This window comes from Balaenoptera borealis (genome assembly GCF_965194805.1).
Source record: "Balaenoptera borealis genome assembly, chromosome: X".
In the NCBI taxonomy this organism is placed as follows: Eukaryota; Metazoa; Chordata; class Mammalia; order Artiodactyla; family Balaenopteridae; genus Balaenoptera; species Balaenoptera borealis.
The window spans coordinates 124,005,611-124,024,720 of record NC_138881.1 but is presented as its reverse complement, the minus strand read 5'-3'; the positions used below and the strand labels follow the sequence as shown (position 1 = coordinate 124,024,720).

Sequence of the window (19,110 nt, the reverse complement as noted above, 5' to 3'; positions counted from 1 at the left end):
AGAAATCTGTGCAAGTTTCATTACCTATGAAGATGACTGCTAGAACCTTCTGCCTCCAATTATAGCTATCTGGACGACACAGAGAGCACATTTTATTTTACGTAGCTGTTTAAAAAGAGGTTTTATTGTTATCTTTCCTTTAACTACCTTTAAAATGGCCAGAGCCGATTAGAGGGTGACTATGCTTTAGCTGACATCGTAGAGAGCACACTGATGACTGCTGGCTTCAGGGATCTCATTCAGAGGGACCTAACCCTAAACGTCCCCTCCCCTCATTGAGAACTGCTCCCCAGGACACCCACAACTGATAAAAATCACTGACAGTGTGACACAGCAAAAGACACAGGAGATAGTCTATCATTTCAGACATGGGGGATTTCTTTCCTTCCCGTGGTGGACTGTTTCAATCATCTGCTCACCTCGAATACTCTCGTTAGAGACTGGACACCAGTTAATAGGTCCTAGGTTTCTCAAACCACCTACGGAGGCCAGGCCTCCACGTGGTCCTTTTATTTTGCATAGACCGGAGCATCCGATTCTGTATCCCATGAACCACTGTGCTGGATAAAGGTGCCCTCTGGTCCAACACACACATTTGGGAAACCCTGGGTAAGACAAAGATAAGTTGGCCTCTTTCTACAGGACCTCTCTGAGCCTGCGTTATTCACAGGGTGCTCCAGGAAAGGGCTGGCACAGTGTCTGCCAAAGCTCCATGGTGCTGGAGCCTTTCGTTCCAAAAGGAGACAGTCCCACAAGACTCGGCAGAACACGGTACAGAATCCATGGCCTTATCATTCTGAGAGGACGTGGAGATTGCAGGGATGCAAGTCACCTTTGGTCACAGGGGTCATCTAAAAGGCTCAACCCAACATCCTTGGAGCCATGTTAATCTATCTAACATATTTCTTTAAAACTTTAGTGATGTGGCTTGTCCCTCATTTCATGAATGCACGAGGCAGAAATTATGGGAAAAGGCATTGTGTGTGTGTGTGCCCGTGTGCATGTGTGTGTATAAACGCATATATCACATATGCAATGTTTATGATGTATGGGCTGGTACGCATCTACATCAAACTTTAACATCGAGTATTTCCTCAAATAAGCATCATTATAAAACAAAATTTGAAGCTTTGGTTTATGTTTAAGAGGTGGGAGAACCATATAAATAATCTAGCTGAGGTGTGTAGCAAGGAAGGAACATATCCGATTTCACACCACAAGCTAGTGTTAGATTCAGGACTAGACCCCAGGTCCACGGGCTCTTTGTTTATGTTTAATAACTAGTGGACTAATTGATGATTCACAGTAACAAGGTAGAGGTCTTCAATGTTATCCGACTCTACCAAGCTCATTTCTTTCATGTGGATAAGCTCCGAGGGCCCTAGGCCATCATTTCTTGGGAGCCTCAGTTTCCAGCCGGTCCTTTCACTGTCTGCCACCTCAGCACCAGTGTCTCAAGCCAGCAGTCTCTGAAGTCCTGGTCCTAACGTCCCTTCCTCCACTCCCCCTCCCCCATCTTCTCCGATAGTGATAACCAGAAGCACTTTCCATCCCGAGAGCTTCCCTTGTACCTTATCTGTCCCCACTTAACAAACATATGTCTCTCTATCTTGTATTTAGTTCTTTACAAACCGATTTGATCTCTCCTCCTGGACTCTAAACTCCTCGAGGGTAAGACCTGTGTCAGATTTATTTTTAATTCCCCCAGCATCTATCACAGTTCCTGGAATGCTGGCGATCCTCAATAAATATTCACTGGATGAATAAATGAATAATGCACAAACATCGTGGTCAGGAAAATCTTTGTGGCTATTTGTCATTTTCAATAATGAAACCACCATATCTATAAGATGGATCAGTGCCTAAAGAAAGCTGTAATTTCCTAAGCAGAGTGGATTCGGATCCCGATTTGTGAAAGACAACCACCACGTTGCTTAACGTTGTTAACGTGTAAACGCAAGGAAGAATTTTATGCTTGATAACTGCTTGCTGCCCACCCTTTTGGTAACAGATGTCAACCTCGGTTAGATTCAACTCAACTTATTAGTGCATGGCTTTTAGCCAAAAGCAATTCACATTTGCAGAAGTGTACTACCACATATGTCTTAATAACAGAAATGTGTTTTTTAAAAAAATGTATGTGATAAGTCACATATGGTAAAAGAAATCTGTACATCTCTCAGGCCTTGTTGCCACAATGAAGCTTGCAGATAATTGCTGCAGAACGTTCACAGACAAGCGAAAAGTCTCTCTGACACATTAAAGAGGCACGGTTTGAACATACTAATCAAGCTTTGATACGGGCATGGTTCCAGTTGACTGATAGGTACACCAGCATCTCTTGTCCTGATCACTGATCTTAAGAACGTACAATTTTGATTCTTATCCTCAGAGGTAATATTGAATGTTTCAAGGTAAAGTCGTTAGTGTATCCAGGTACATTATGTGCTTACATTCACTATGCATATATTTAATTTCTCCTTTGTATGGAGTGTAATTAATGTGTACCACCGTCTCCCTACGGTGATGAAAGAAGCTTACAACCATGAAGGTATTAAAAATAAATTAAACAAGTGGTTGAGAAATAGGGAGGGGGGAGGCGAACCTTTAGAGAAGAAAATATACAAAGTAAATAACATTGTGAATCATTTACCCTCACTTGAATTGAAAGCTTAATTAGCCTTAGTTAGATCTTGGGAAGTAATAGAATTTTAGAAAATGTATATGCCATTTGCAATATATCCATCTACACACAACTTGGAAGACTACCAACATGCTCCAGCTATGTGTTTACGGGTTTCTGAGGCACCACTGCCCCGTCAATGGACCTCATATCCATAACGATTTTCAATGATCCTGAATTCAGAATGGTCTCTGTGCTCTGAATAAGGATTAGGTGATACCTCAGCCCCAGAAAGTCCTGAACACAAGATAAAGGGCTCAGTAAATACCTACTCAGGGTTTTAGAGGACAAAAAGAGAAAGGGTTCATAGTTTAACTTTCACTGTCATGGAAAAGTTTACATCTGAGCCTTTTCCTACCTGACCAACCAGAGCAGGGGTCAGCAAACTTTTTCTGTAAGGGGCCAGATAGTAAATATTTTTGGTTTGGTGGTTTGTACAGTCTCAACTCTGCCACTGTAGCACAGAAGGAGCCACAGGCGATACTGAAACAAATGAGTGTAGCTGTGTGCCAATAAAACTTCTTTTATGGACACTGAAATTTGAATTTCATATAATGTTCACATGCCATGTAATAGTCTTCTTTTGAGTTTTCTCCCCAACCATTTGCCAAACTCTGCACCAGAGGATGACATCCAATCACACATAATGATCATCTTCACCAATCTGTGTTCATACGTGAGTTGTAAATGATGCCTCCAGACCTCTACTTTTCCAGCAAGGCTGTACACACTTTTCATTGTACGCCCAAACAATCACATGTTAATTCTCATACACAAGATCAAGCCAATAACTGGTCAGAGGCAAAGCAGTTAGTATGAACCAGAGCAACGTAGGAACATTTTACACATGGCATGAATCAGAAGAAGAGAATGGACGCCTTGGTCAGTTACAACATACGAACCCTTTGGCCCTGACACCCTACTAGGGTAGGTACCAGTCTTATTAAGCCTCCAGGCCATGTTCCTGAAAGGACTGTTTTCTGGGATGTGTCCGATTTGTTTACTTGTTCATTCATTCAGAAAACACGTAACAAACCCTGACTCTACTTGGGATCGCAGTGCACTGTGTGTAACTGAAATTCTCTGGCAGACATCAGAAACGGAAGGAGGACCACTATGCGTAAAACTTTAAAAAACTTCGCTTCTGCTCTGCTGTCAGGCAGTTTAATTGAGCCGTGCTCTGAAATTCCTGTCCCTGAGCTGAGGTCTTGAAGAAGGCTGTCTTCTTAAAGTACCCAGATGGCTGTGGCTGGGCAACTGAGTTAGGTATCAGGTATTAGGTACCAAATGCAACAGGACACTCAAACTCACGCTGACAGCGGTATCTTATTTAATTAGAAGACAATTCTAAACACCTACCAGTTGGTTGTGACTTAGGTTTGTTACTGGACAGATCTTCAAATATATTTAAAAGTAAAACATTGTTCCACATTCTATTAGTAATCCTTCGGCTCTTCTAGTTTTTCTGTTTTCTCTTTACAACATTCCTTAAAGTGCTAGACATTCGATAGAGTCTGTACTGTGAATTAGCCAGAGCTCATAAAAAATATAATTATCTGTAGGGTCGAATTCTCACAAGGAGCAGACAGAAAACTCGTCCCACTTCCAGGCCATCAGTACGATTTAATGAAGCCCCGCACACTGCCAATAGGCTGTCTTGTGCACGCAAAGATGGAGCTTGGGACTCACTTCCTATTGGGAGGGCTTGAACTTGGAGATGTCTGTCCCACTGAGGGCCAGATTTACACTCCGCCAGCCTCTGCCCCATCCCTCGTGACCTGGGGCATGCATCTGCCCGCGGGTGGACTGCAGGGAGGGGTGCAGTCGGACTATGGGAAAGAAGATCACTAATGGCCCACCCAGGGACTCAAGACCTGGCCTTGGCCTCATTAGCACCATCCTCTAATCCATGGAGCTTGCCTGCCATGGGCTCGCAGTAGAGAAGCCTTCCGGGCAAAGACAGAAAAGAAAGCAGGCTGCAGAGAAGATTTCAACCCCAACCAAACAACCAGACCAAAATTCAGCTACTAAAAATGCTCCCATAGGACGACTATAGCATAATACATCTCCAGACCACAGATAGCCCTCCAGAGGCTACAGAAGGCTGATAAGGAATATTCCATGGCCTAAGAAAATTAAATTTAAAAACAAAGTACACAAAACCTTTTGGAAAGATGAATTGGAGCTTGGATTTAATGGTGTGCGAAACACTACCCTGGTGACTTGGAAAAAAGTTAATTATTTTACAAAACACAAGCAGCCCTCTTGTCACTGGCATTAGCTGAACCATTCTCCCAGAAACTGTTAAAAATCAATGCAGTCCCAACTAGATAACTGTATAATTAACTATATATATCCAACTCTATCAATAATAACATTAAATGTGAATGGATTTAACAATCCAGTCAAAAGGCAGAGACTGTAAGACTGGGGAAAAAAACAAGATTTGACTATATGCCATCTACAGGAGACAGACTTTATATTAAAAGATACAGATTAAAAAACAAATCAGTGCACTCCCCATTTCTGCATTTGTTATCCACTCTAATGGAAGTCGGCTGACATAAGTTAACACATAGTTCCTAGAGATGTGATATTACCAGACCTGTAGTAACCTGGCAAATAGAGCAGATCTTCCCTAGGCCACATGGCTGGTGGAACTGGTATGCATCATAACACTGCAATCAGATGTCACAAACCCAAATGACAAGACAGCCATCTTTAATTTGAAAGTCTCCCTTCTGGAAGAGACAGGCTGTCTAAGATGTACTATATTTAAAAGAGTGCTGTGCAGCTTGTTTATAATTTAAGAGTGTCTCATAAAATGCCTTGGAAATAGCTCTCTGTTAGCTAGAAAAACCTTCAGTTAAATATATTTTTATGAGCTTTTCATTAACAGAGTAGCGAGGCCTTGATGCTGAGGTGCCAAACCTCCCCACGTGGCTGGAAATCACTTGGCACATTTTCAGCCATTTACGTCTCTGTCATAGGTCCAAGGTTTGCAATTAAAAATGTAATCTTTTTAGCATGTGCAAAACCCAAAGGCTTGAAGTACTCTGCATTGAATATGATTATAATAGTATTTGGCAGCTATTCATGGACGGCACATATTAATTTATGTAAACTGGGCATAACTTGGAGCACTTCCTCATCAGGACCACAGGAAAAATCAAAAAGCTGGTCCCTGCTCATTGGAGGGTTTTTTTTTTTCTGCTTGTTTTGTTTTTGTTTTTGTTTTTAAATTGTCACGAATAGAGATGAACTCAAAATCAAGGTCTCTTTTATGACCTTCTTTTTTCACATGCCTGGAGTACATTCAAATGAACATTTCCAACTAATAAAAAAAAATAACTTACTTTACAGGATTATTCTTAGATTTTGCCTTTTCAACAGCCTGTGAACAGAAGAAAAAAATGCAATTAGACAACATTAGCAGGCATAATCTTTGTAACTAGTTATCAAAACAATAAGCAATATAAAATGCTCTTCAGAAACATGAGGAGCTAACCAAGGCAGGCTGCTGGAGATAAGCAGACGGGAGACCCAGAAAGCAATTTTCCTCTCCCGGGGAGCGTGGTTACTGGTCCAAGTGCAGCTTTCAGACACAGGCGGGCACTGCCAGGGCTGCCTGGGAAATTCAGCAGTGCCTGTGACAGTGGGCCCTTAGGCTCATAACTCCATCCTCCTCTCTCCACTCTTCCCTCTGATTTTTTTTTTTTAACTTGAGCCCTGTGCTTGTGGAAAACAGCGATCATTAAGAACTCCCCCACTCCCACTCCATCCTTTCATGTTCTGGAAAATGGCTAATTTCAAAGGACCACACTGCCATCCACATTCTGAGATAAGACTCAACTCCATCTTCCTCATGACTCCCCTAAGTTTCCTGGATGGTTCTCCTTTCTATTTGGGCTGACCATCTGTTGATCACTAGAAAGGGATGGATGATTTATTGAGACCTTGTCTCTGTTGGGTGAAAGAGGACAGAGAATCTGGTTTATTGTTCTTTTTTGTGAGTGTATTTTGAGCTCAAATAAATTGAGAATGTATACCCACTGAGAAGAGACCAGGTCTTTAAAATGGACGTGTGAACTTTGTATATGCTTGACTTATGTCTGAAATTTTAGAATTAAAACTATAAGCTCTCTGTATCTGTCTGTATGTTTATATGTCTGTAATTCAGAAAAGTCTTTCCCTCTAATTATGTGAATATGTAATATTTTCCTACCTCCAGATAATACCAACCAATTAGATTTTAAATCCCTTACACTAAAGGAGCCCATTGTGATTGGCTTAGAGATAAGTAAGTATTCATATAATTGGCCATTCTCAATATTTCAGAAATATCTCATCTCCCTCCTCCGCGTGCACCTGCTTGGCTTATGACAGGGTGTGGAGGCAGACACAGAGGGAATGGTCATGGGCACATCTGGGGATTTTTAGATCTCTGGTGGGAAACCGTTTACCCTGCATTGCTCCGGCCCCCTGGCTGCACCTGCCCGGTGATAGAAAGGCCAAAGTATCCATTTCTAAAATCATTTTTATTAGCAGATACCACAAAAGGGCAAGGGCTGACCGATGGCTTGGATCAATTTCCTCCCGTGGAACCTTTAAGAAAACACACACCAAATCATCGAAATGAGGAAATCTCTGGGCCTCTCGGCCTGTGTGCCTTAGATATGGAGGCTGGTCCCAGTTTATTGCTGAACCCATTGATCTGTGTACAGTCCATTTATCATTCATGGAAAGAGCTAGTGATCTTCACAGTATATTAGAAGAAACAACTCAGATCACCTGTCAACAGCCCTCTTATTTCTGTTTCCCTCTCCACAGGGATTGCATCTCCTTCGATTCTTCTGGAATTAAAATGTTGCTAGGCAACACCGCTGGGGGCGCTGATGGCGGAATGGCTACAGTCTATCAAACTGTTTAAGCACCTGGAGGGTTATAGTGATGATTTTTTTTCATACTTCTGTAGCATAATTATGTAATCAGAACCAAACTTGTACCCCGCCAAACTCTTTCAGGCTGTAGAAATAACATTCAGTATGGGGAGCGTTGAAGCAGCGGTTTGCCAACCTCAGGGTTCTTCAGACTCTTTTAAAAGGTATCCATTTGGAGACCTTTATATCTGTGAATCCTGGAGGTGGGTGAGGGCTAAGAGATGAAGAGAATACTGCTATAAATTAAAAGTCAGAGGCAACCACTTGTAACAATTTATAATCTAACATTGGACTTGACATTCTGAATGACCAAGGCATAAGCATACTGAACCTTTCTATGCATAACAACAACTCAGTGCACTTGGAAGCAATTTGTTTTAAATCAATGAAATACTTCCCCAGTTTAGACATTAGTGTTGGAAATCCAAGTCCTTCTCTTCTATTAAGTCTCAGGTTCTGTTTCTAGATAAATACCCGTTAATATTTGGGCACTTTCTTTGGCTCGGTAGGCAAAAATCATTTTCTCACCATCTGTGCCTGAGGTTGAATTTTGGCAAGTATAGTGAGAAAGAGAGGGAATGAGGTAACAGGTGAAAATGAGGAAACAAGGACTATGCGTCTGGCTGGCCCAGTCATCTCTCACAGGTGTTTAGGGTATGAATGCCTGTCTCTGAGCAGTCCCTTAAGGGATGCTGAAAGGAAGAGCCAGATGCCGGCAAGGAGTGGGGGAGAGACCTTGACCTTCACTACAGAAGCGCAGCCAGTCTGCACGCCCACGCTGGCCTTTTCTACCACCTTTTCTCCCCCAGTCCTGGCTGGTGGAATAGGATATGGCAGCGGGCTGAAGACAGGCCATTGTGGAAATCACGTGAATCCACTTTTCCCAACCCCTTAAAATCCAAACAAATCTGTTCTTAAAGAAGACTTAGATTATCACAAAGTAATGGACACGGTGTTCCAGTGGTTTCCTTTTAAAGCGAGCTAGATGTGATGGGCTGAGCATGCCACTGGCAGAAGACGGGGAGGAGAGAAATCAAAGCGACATTGCTTAACCTAGCTTTGATTCAGCGACATGTTTTCTGAAAAGTCCTCTCTTCTCTGCATGTCGGGACTGTCACTTAGACCCAGTTATTTTTCTCTAATCAGGAGGCATATAATCATGTTCAAGGCCAGTTTCTTTGAAACATATGTCTTTTTATACAGTCATTATAGGAAAATAACTTCATTCAAATTAATTTTTTCTGGGTTGCTTGGATAGTGATGGAAAACAGGCTGAGAGGTTTTCTTTGGAGATTAACCCAGGATCATTCCAGAGTCCCCAGAGCTCTAGTGAGATGCTCTCATGTCACCCTCCTGTGAGCTCATCTCCAAATGAAATGGTTGCAGGGGGTGTCCGCCAGGCATGAGAAATGGCTCACCATTTGCGATCTCCACTTTCACTGTAATTTGACTTTGTTTTAAGCACACTATAAGGAATTATTAAGGGACTTTGAAGAAAAGTTAAGTGAATTATTTGCATGCAAAATATATATGGCTTTAAGGTAAAAGAACTAGTGTAGAAAATATACAAGGAGAAAATTCCTCTTTTCCTTTTACACAAGTTCCAGATACATGATCAAGAATGTGATATACCCTGCAAAAGGAGGGAAATCAAAATGAAATGATACAGTGTGATTCACCAAGCATTAAGAGGGTTACATATTGGGATTACAGCTAATTTTGAGTTTAAAAACATACATTAAAGTAATTTAAACTGATTGGAAAATGGAGGCTAGATAGTTAACACTTATGCTGCTTTAATTTGTAATGTCTATATGCTTTTCAAAACCTATATTCTACTTACTTTGTGCCACGTTTCCCTAACATGATACTTATCTGGCCATCAAGGAAGTTCCAACATAAGATAAGAGGATAAAGGGGCTTCCCTGGTGGCACAGTGGTTAAGAATCCGCCTGCCAATGCAGGGGACACGGGGTTCGAGCCCTGGTCCGGGAAGATCCCACATGCCACGGAGCAGCTAAGCCCGTGCACCACAACTACTGAGCCTGTGCTCTAGAGCCGGTGAGCCACAACTACTGAAGCCCACATGCCTAGAGCCCGTGCTCCACAACAAGAGAAGCCACTGCGATGAGAAGCCCACGCGCTGCAACGAAGACCCAACGCAGCCAAAAATAAATAAATAAATAAATTTTTAAAAAGATAGGATGATAAAATAAATTAAGATGTTAAGAAACATACCCCAATATGGTGCAACAAGATGCAATGGGCTATAACTGGAAAGAGTGCTGTGCTAGAAATCCACAGACCTGGGTTCTGCTACCAGCTTCGCCATTTCCTATCATCATGGCGTTAGCGATGCGGCTAAGGCCTGTGAGCCTCAGTTTCCTCATCTTAAAAATGAAGACCATCATTCCTGCCCTGTCTACATCAAGGCTGGTTGTGAGTAGCCAACATTGACGACAGTGCTCTAGAAACCACAGCATGCTAAGCAAAAAAGTGCATCTTGATTGCGACCGCATTCCACATAGGCATCAGTGCATACATTTTTTTTTTTTGCACATTGATGGATATTTTTATTTTGCTCTGCAGAAACTGAATACATTTTTATTTTTACTGGACTACAGTTGATTTAGAATGTTGTGTTAGTTTCAGGTGTACAGCAAAGTGATTCAGATATATATTATTTTCAAAATTTTCCATTATAGTTTATTACAGGATATTGAATATAGTTCCCTGTGCTATACAGTAGGTCCTTGTTGTTTATCTGTTTTATACATAGTAGCGTACATCTGTTAATCCCGAACTCCTAGTTTATCCCTCCCCCACCCCTTTTCCCCTTTGGTAACCAGAACTTATGGTTCATACATTTTTATAGTCAGAGAGTTGATGGGCTTTCTGACCAGTGACCAGGTTGTAGTATCAAATCTATGGAGTTATTCCAACGAGGATTACAGAAGCCATTCAGTTCCTCTCTCCATATCAGAAGCAGTTCTGGGGTGAACAGAATGCTTCTGTCTGTAAAGTCCTACTCGACGAAGACTTTGATGTGTTTAGACCCTGCCAGGCCTAGCCCAGCAGGAGAGAGGGCCCTCTACCTTCACACAGGCCTCTGCCCTGAACCTTGTTGGGATTGGCGTTGGTGGTAGAGAGGTCAGGATACCCGACACTGTGGAGGCACAAGTGCACATGCTACTCCCCCCCCCCCCGCCACTCTCTCCTCCTGCAAGGAAGTCTAGGAAGCATCGTTCTTTTCGCAGTGACTTCTTCATCAGCCATCCCTCCTCTCACACCCACTCCATCAGGAGGGCTCTTTGCTTTTTCACTAACATTTGACCCTGAGGTTGGGAAGCCCTGAGGACGCTGCCCTCAGTGAACCTCCTCCATGATATGGCAGCTTGAGAAATTATATTCCCAGGGAGAAGACACTCATCTCGTCCCAAGGGGTGTTTATGAGCCAATTCTTGTCTCATTACGAGCATTGTATTCTTCTTGGTATCCTGCTAAGCAGCAAATTTATTTCCTCAGGACGGATGATGTGGCTAAGGACAGCCTTAGAGTTGCTCACTCATTAAATCTAGCTTCCTAAAAAGAAGAAGGACCTCGTCTTTCTGTTACATGGAGAATCCTTTTGCTGCACCGAAGCTGAAGTGACTCAAGGGCCACAGTGAATTACATGAACCATCAAATGTAGTTATCGTGAAAAAATAGAAAGAAGGAAGGAAGGAAGGAAGGAAGGAAGGGAGGGAGGAAGGAAGGAAGGAAAGTGGCTCTCCATTGAGCCCCATCCTCCAGGGCAGACAGAACATCATATTTCTTTAGGGAGAAAATGCTACATATAAAGCACTTAGGAAACTTGCTAGTCATCTTCTATATACTGACTGAACTTTTACAAAATTCTTCGGTAAGGTAATTCTGCCCCAGTGATTACATATCATGAACTGTTACTTTAGTCCAACAGACAAGTATACTATATTCATAAAAATATCTGGAGAATATTTTTGGGCTTATAAGAAGCATGCCCTGAACATTTATATCCAGACTTATGACGTTACACCCCCCTGAGACTGACAGAAAACAAACTCAGTGCAATACGTTTCCTGTCTGTTGAGACCATCAAAGTGAGCACTTAGGAGGCCTAGAGAGATTGGAGCCATGGATTCATTTTACAAGGCTACGTAGTCAGGGACTGCTTTCCTCCGTAATCAATAAGCATACTGTCAGTCAAGCATAAAATGCGATTCTATTACCATTGTTTTGCATGTCTTTTACATTTCCTGTTTATATGTTTTTCTCTGGCATTCTACTAGCAGATACCCCCAAACTGCATCTATACAATACATTTCTTGATAAAAAGTGAAAAGTCAATCATTCAGATAGTTTCAAATAACTGGATACTACGCATTATGGAAAGAAGACAGAAGTGCAATCGATTGCACTGGTTTTGTATTTCTATGTTTTACCTTTAATTTTTCATGGGGCAACTCTGCAAGACACAGCCATACCTTCATTTAGTGGCATGTACTGGTAAACTGCATTGATTGCTAAGTTCAGAAGAGAAACTCCTCTATTAACAAATGAACTCATCATTAGGGTATTCAGATGGTAAAAAATCAATACCTACAGAATTGGTTAAATCAATTAAAGAGACATATCCTGAGAGCACTTGCACAAATATAAAAATGAATTGCTTAATTACAGCATTTAAATAGATTTCACTGGAACGAGTAAAACATCAAGAGGCTTATCTTATATCCTATGGGCTGGGGTATCAGCTGGCAGCACACACGCACACCCAGGACTGCAGCTTAACAGGAGAAAATGTCACTCAGCATTTTGCAACACCTGGATGCCCGCCTGAATTTCTGACTTTACAGCCAGGGATGACAATCTCTAGGAAGACACTCCCCACTATATTTAACCCTCTGGATGAGTGCCCAGGAGGGAACATGGAAACACCCTGTATCTGAACCTTGAACACCTTCCCTAGCTTTAGAGTATTGGGCTTCTCCGATTTTAATTTAATTCATTGTTTTCGATGCATACGTGATGTAGGCCTGTGCTAGACACCATGGGGGCAGGATTAAAATTTTGACAGGCAGAGATTGGAGGGAACTTGTTCCAGGTGTCCGGCACCTGGTAGTCACTTTGGGTAAAAGAATCGGGGCTGATTGTGCAGTCTGAGAAGCCTGAGCACTGCTCCGGCGGGTCCCCAGCTCTGTGAAGAGAAGAGAAGAGGCCTCTGGAGGAAAAGCTGGGCTCCAGGACCGTGTGCATCTGGATCCATCCTGCAACTGCCCACGAGGCTCGAATTCACGCCCCGCCCCAGCGAGGAGGGAGTACGGAGCGGTCCAGACAGGGTACATTTCCATCCTGCTTTCTGGCAGAAGGCTGTGCCCTCCTCACTCCTCCTGCAGCTATGGTCTTGCTGGAGACTTACTACTTCTCACTGGGACTACAGCCACTGCCTCTTCTTTGGGCCGCTGGTCTCCCTAGTGTTACCCCATTTTACGCTCCCTTTGATCATGAACCCTTCATAGCTCCCCAAGGCTCATCGAATTCCTGATCAACTTCACCCAACCTGCCGCTGAAGACCCTGCCAAGGCCAGTTGAATACAGGCCTCATAGCGGGTCCTACTTGCCCCTGCATGTGTATTTCGCTGACAAGGCAACCAGTAGGAGTTTTTTGAGTGTCTGGCCCAAAGATGATGTGATAACAGGATTCAGAAGTGCCTGCATTCCATTAAGGCTTGCTCCCTCTAGGCTGACTCTTTTGCTGGATACAAAATCCTTTAGCAAGATTCATTTGTCAACTGGTGATTCTGTCTATAACTAAGGTTTTGATATATTGTAACTTAATGAAAATGAACTGTCTTTGGTGAAGAAGCACGTTTCGCCCCTAAGAGTCATCTGTCGACACTAATCATTCTCTAAGTGGAGTAAATATGGAGACACGAGGCAGAGCATCTCAGCATTGGCTTATTTATTCTGCCCATTAGAAGGGCCAAGGTAAGTGGCACTCAGTTATTCTGTTCCCCTGGGGTTTGTGGATTTGAAAATTCAATTTTCTTTCCCCCAGCCAATCCGAGCCCTCTTGCCCCTGATACTAGGGAGGCACCCCTCACAAAATGACACGTGTCCTTTGCTGGGAGATGATAAAGACCTAATAGAGGCGCTCTCTCTGCTATGTGTAACCAGGAAAATGGGAAGAGTATTCTTAGTGCATAGTAGGTACCCAATAATATAAGTATTCCAAAACCTACATGGGACTGAATACTGATGATGTACCTTCAGTACTAGCATACTAGTGTATTCAGGCTTTCTGTCCCTTTAGAGCATATTATACTCTGGCCAAGGATGCTACATCCATTTTTATCATCAATCTGTATTAGAAAACCCAGTAATCCTTCCACCCTCGTTTCTCCTTTATTCTCACACTACGACTACGCTCACAACACTCTGACACCAGATGTGTGTGGGGTTTTCCCACACCAAGCAAATTTCTGCAACGCCAGCTAGGTTTCCTACCATTTAACTCAATTCTGACACTGTCTACCTGGAGACAGCGTCACATCCCACTGGTTAAGGGCTCAGTCCCACAGGGCTGCCTCCGTCCACTTCAGATGCCAGTCTCAAGCCCAAGTTGTCACCTATGCTTGTGATCAATCGGCTTATACATCAGAGGTTCCAATAGCCCCCCTGGAAGCTCCACGAACCCCATACATTCTCTGTAAAGAATGGGAGGGTGGGGTTGGAAATGCCAAGCTTCCAATCATGGCTTGGTCTTTCTGGTGACCAACCGGCCCACATCCAGGAGCCCACCCAGAGTCACCTCATTAGAACAAAAGACACTCCTGTCACCCAGGAAATTCCAGGGGATTTAGGACCCTGGGTCAGGAACCAGGGTCAAAGACCAAATACTAGAACAAAAGATGTTCCTAGTCCTCTTATTACTTAGGAAATTACGAGGGATTTAGGAGCTCTGTGCTGGGAACCAGGGGCAGAGACCAATGTGTATATTCTCTGTTATTTCACAATACAACTGATTTCTCTGTGCCTCAGTGCCCTTGTTGGCAAAATTAGGCAGCTGGAGTAAAGACTCTCCGTGGTCATTTTAAGGTCTGGTAGTCTATGTTTTAATACACGCACAAGTATTTCAGCATATATATATATATATATATATATATACATACACACACACACACACACACACACACACAATATATATATACATATACGATTCAGGGATAAATATGGAACCTCCATTGTGGAGTCAACCTCTATTAGCAAGAAATAAGATCTATTAGCAAGTTTATAACTGTTTATATCTAATGTTCCAAAGACTCCTATGAGATACTTCATGATACATGGGTTATGCCATTGCCATGTATTTTGGAAAGGTCTGCTGCTTTGATCTGCCCACCCACTTGCATTTTGAATCTTTACCCTTGGATTGCTAGCTAATCTCAAATTTGGATACCTGTTCTGTGTGCTTTCAATGCTTCTGCTCTTTGCTCTTGCTAAATAAATAGAACTAAATAAATACATCTGCTTAAGAAGAAGACAGATTCTGCTTTCCATTCGTGACAAGATCCTTGGGGGTTTGCAGCCTGCCTGATAGATTTTCCAGCAGATGGCAGATATCGGGGGAACAGAATAAAGCATGCCTAGGCCCTAAACCAAAGCCCCAGAACATTTTTCCAAGCCAGCATCTAAATTTCAAAATCTTCCATTTTCAGTTTGGCAAAGAGTTTTATTACTGGAGACATTCGTACCGCTCTAATAGATGCTAGAACCCTGACTGAACTCAAAACGTGGACACCTCCAATAAACTTAGGTACACGTGGTACAATGCCCGGGGCTTGTTAGCTGATGACTAAGACAGAACCTCCAGGCTGCAGCCATGGATTTGGGACCCAAACTGGGGCAATGAAGGGGCTTAAGGAAAAGAGCAAGCTTGGACCAAAGAAAGAGTGGGGATGAGAGTGGCGAGAGGAACGATGCTGTCCAGCCATTTCCTGCAGCCCAGAGGTAGTGACAAGGGTAACATGGTGATACCTGTTCTTTCCAGCACTTTGATTCCAATTGACTTAATGATTCGGCTGCTAGTCCCCCTACCACCCTCTGTACAGCGCCAGATATGTGCCGTGTGCTCTCTGTAGACAAAAGGCTGTGGTCATCCCTGCCCTACTGGAGAGTTATCGCTCCTGAAAGAACAGACTGTACACATTTTTGTTTCCACTTGGACCTTGGGGCAAGCAGCACATCCTCGCCAATGTGTGATTTGAGGTCATGGTGAGAAAGCGTTATGCTAAGCAAAACAGCCATTGGGTTTGCGATGGAAATGCTCATAGATGGACACTTCGTAAGTGGTAGTGGATGTTAGTCAGTAGCCGGTCACCAGCAGTGACGGACATGACACGTGGGAAAACGCTGTGCTCCTCTGAATCTCTGTGTGCTCAAAGCATTTTATGAAGATTACAATAAAAAGGCAATCTACGGAGATTACGAGTCAAAATATTTGGCACTAAAAGAAGACCTAATTACAATGAAAAAATTCAGCAAGCAGGTTTCTAAACAGTCATAGACTTGCCTGGAGCATATTAAAAATCACATCATACAAGCCCTAAGCAATTTCTTATTAATCTAGTCTCTATGCTAATACAGCCAAATGGAAAACACAATCTTGGGAATATGAAGGCCAATGTTATTCTATTAACCTTATATGTTATCCTATTTACTTTCCTGTCTTTAATGAATAAATTAAAATATCCATACAGATTTTATTCTGCTACCTTCTGCAGCCTTCACAGCCCAAACGCCATCATTTTGTGGGAGATTTCAATAAAAGGCAATGACAGATAAACTGTTTACATTAAAAGACTCTATCAAAGTTATTTTGCAGCCGGTTTCATCCTAATCCATCTGCTGTTTCTATAGCCCTGACGGGCTGACCTCTCTTGCTGTGGGTGCTATATTGATATCATTATGGAGGAGGCCTTCCCCAGCCTTTCTGCTGATAACAAAGTAAATGGAAATGTAGAGAAACCTTGGGGAGGTAACAACTTGTTCAGCGTGATGAGAGAAGAACTGTGGCTACAAAATAGGAAGCATTACAGCAGGGAAGAGCATCTGTTGTCACAGCGAATGAATTCACTGTAGCGCATCAGGGGCCAGCTGAGAGCAGCCCTTTTCATTAGCAAACTTTAAACAGAAAAGTGGGCTTGAATTTCACTTAGCCACTAGGTTTGGAAAGTTCAGGATGCATCCCAGGTACAAGGAACACATCCCAAAGCTGCCAGAATGTTCAGAGTTTCTGCTACCATGTAATTCATTTCACATGCAATTATCAGACAACAACCTAGCCAGTGAGCTGGGCCCACAGTAAGAACAAAAACAAATAAACAAAAATGAATCAAGTATAAAACCCAAATCAAGAACCTGGATTAAAAGCAAGCTGTTTTGTGTGTGAGGTAATTAGTGATCTTCAGACAAAAAGTAAAATTATGAAGTGGAGGAAAAGAGCTTGAAGACAATATTTTTCTGTAAATGTTCACAGGCTTGAGGTGCAGCTCTGCTACTAGCATCTAGTTGAAAAGTCCACACGTCCCCAGTAACATGCTTTGAATTAAGTACCGCATTTCTAAGGGCAATCCCTTGGCAGAAAAAGAAAGAAGATTGGGTTAAATAAAATTGGGTACATCGGAGCTACTTACGATAATGTGTCCAGACACAACTCATTAGAATGTCTTTGTGCTCAAAGCAAATTGAAATTGTTCAGCTCTGTTTTTAAAGCACCAACACACCACTCCAAGCTTTATCTATAGAGTCCTTTAGCTGAGCCTGGTCACTAATTGAACATTTCCAGCCATAGCGCCTGTTTTCGGAATTTCTAACTGGGCTAAATGAAGTCACCTAAGGTTTCAGTTTCATTCACATTAATCATAAGATGGTATTAATATTAGAATTCCCTAAAGGTCGTTTCCAACAATACCTATTTCTTTTATGGCCTTTATAATGCTAAAGTCTGATGCTGCTAATGCCAGTCCGAGATGATTAGGGCATGGGAGAGCCGTGCCCGGATCTAACCCAGCTTCAAAACCCAGGCATCACAGACCATCCTGCTGCCAGAGTACAACAGACATTACATGCTTCAAGCTGCGTAAATCAAACACCAGGATAACATGCAAGGAAACATCAAGAAGATGTTTACCTGGCTCTATGAATATGTACTGGAGGGGGCTCTGGAGTTGGGCCACCACACATTCTAGAAGCCTTTGGAATAGGTCAAATTGTGGATAGGTTAAAACTTCAAAGATGGCAATTTTAATAAAGCTGTCAATACAATTTCTTTGTTAAAAAAACATTTGTGACTGATTAGGCTACTCATATTGAAAGAGAAGCACCAGGTCTATATCTTTAGATCTTTCACTGAACTGCAAACACAGCATCAATAACTGCTTCTCAGTTGTAAATGAAAATTGATTCCAGGTTTAACCCCTCATTTTCAGGAGTTCTTTTAATCCCGAGAAACATAAGAAGAAAAATGGACCAAAAGGAAAACTGCAGGTTCAGTGGTATGAGGGGCGAGGGTGTGCAGAGAACCCCGCACCGATGCACATGCAGGAAGCCCGTCCTACTGGATCGTGCTGCGCTCAAGCCAAACCCCAGGAGACTCATCACAGGATCACTGCCTGTCGTGCATGACCGGCTTGAAAATGGCAATTCAATAACTGTTGTATGGAGAAGGCCAGGGTTGGGTTTTATATTTATGATGCCAAGAGTGGCAGCTGAGAAGGAAAATGCAGTCAGCTGGCTAATGGACATCATGGAGCCCCCCATATCCCAACCATGTTATTGTTTTAAATTTTTATTGAAATATAGTTGATTTACAAAAAAGAATACATGTATGTGTGTGTGTGTGTGTGTGTGTGTGTGTGTGTGTATAACTGAATCACTTTGCTGTACATCCAACCCTGTTATTGATAGCTGACTTCAAAAACGAAACAGAACATACTGCAACTCGCATGTTCATGCAGACTAAGTTCAAAACACTGCATCCAATTCAAACACTGTTCTGGAACATTCCAATGTCCGATGTCAACTTTAAGTAATTATTTATTTTCCATTCAGGGGAAGTTCCTGAGAGAACACCAAGGTGAGTAGAGTGTCACAGCAGACCCTTATAGCCTTTCTCCAGGGCACAGTGAGAACTCAGAAAGAGAAATAAGAACTGCGATCCGAAGGTATGACTCAACTCTCCACCCGTGTCAGTTCTTTGAAGAAAAACTCTTTTTCAGAGACACATAATTTTCCTGGAGGACTTGGTGCAGTGTCATTGGCAACCTGGCCTTTCTTCCTGGGATGTCGAGGTTAAAACTTGTCAGAGCTCAGAGGGGAGGAAACTTCATTCATACCCAGTGGATGTCTTTTGGGTGCAGTTAGGACATTCAACCCAGCTCCTAGCAGATCCCTCTGGGCACCAAGGCC

The 19,110-nt window shown here is 42.6% G+C and overlaps 1 protein-coding gene across 4 annotated transcripts in view; it reads right to left on the bottom strand.

Annotated features, from left to right (window-relative positions):
• Positions 1–19,110, bottom strand: part of AFF2 (ALF transcription elongation factor 2) — a 482,808-nt gene that overhangs the window by 78,612 nt on the left and 385,086 nt on the right. For all 4 annotated transcript variants that reach the window (XM_082376043.1, XM_082376045.1, XM_082376044.1 and 1 more), the window contains one exon: positions 6,040–6,077. In XM_082376043.1, coding sequence (XP_082232169.1) covers positions 6,040–6,077 — 38 coding nt within the window. The remainder of the gene's footprint in view (positions 1–6,039; positions 6,078–19,110) is intronic.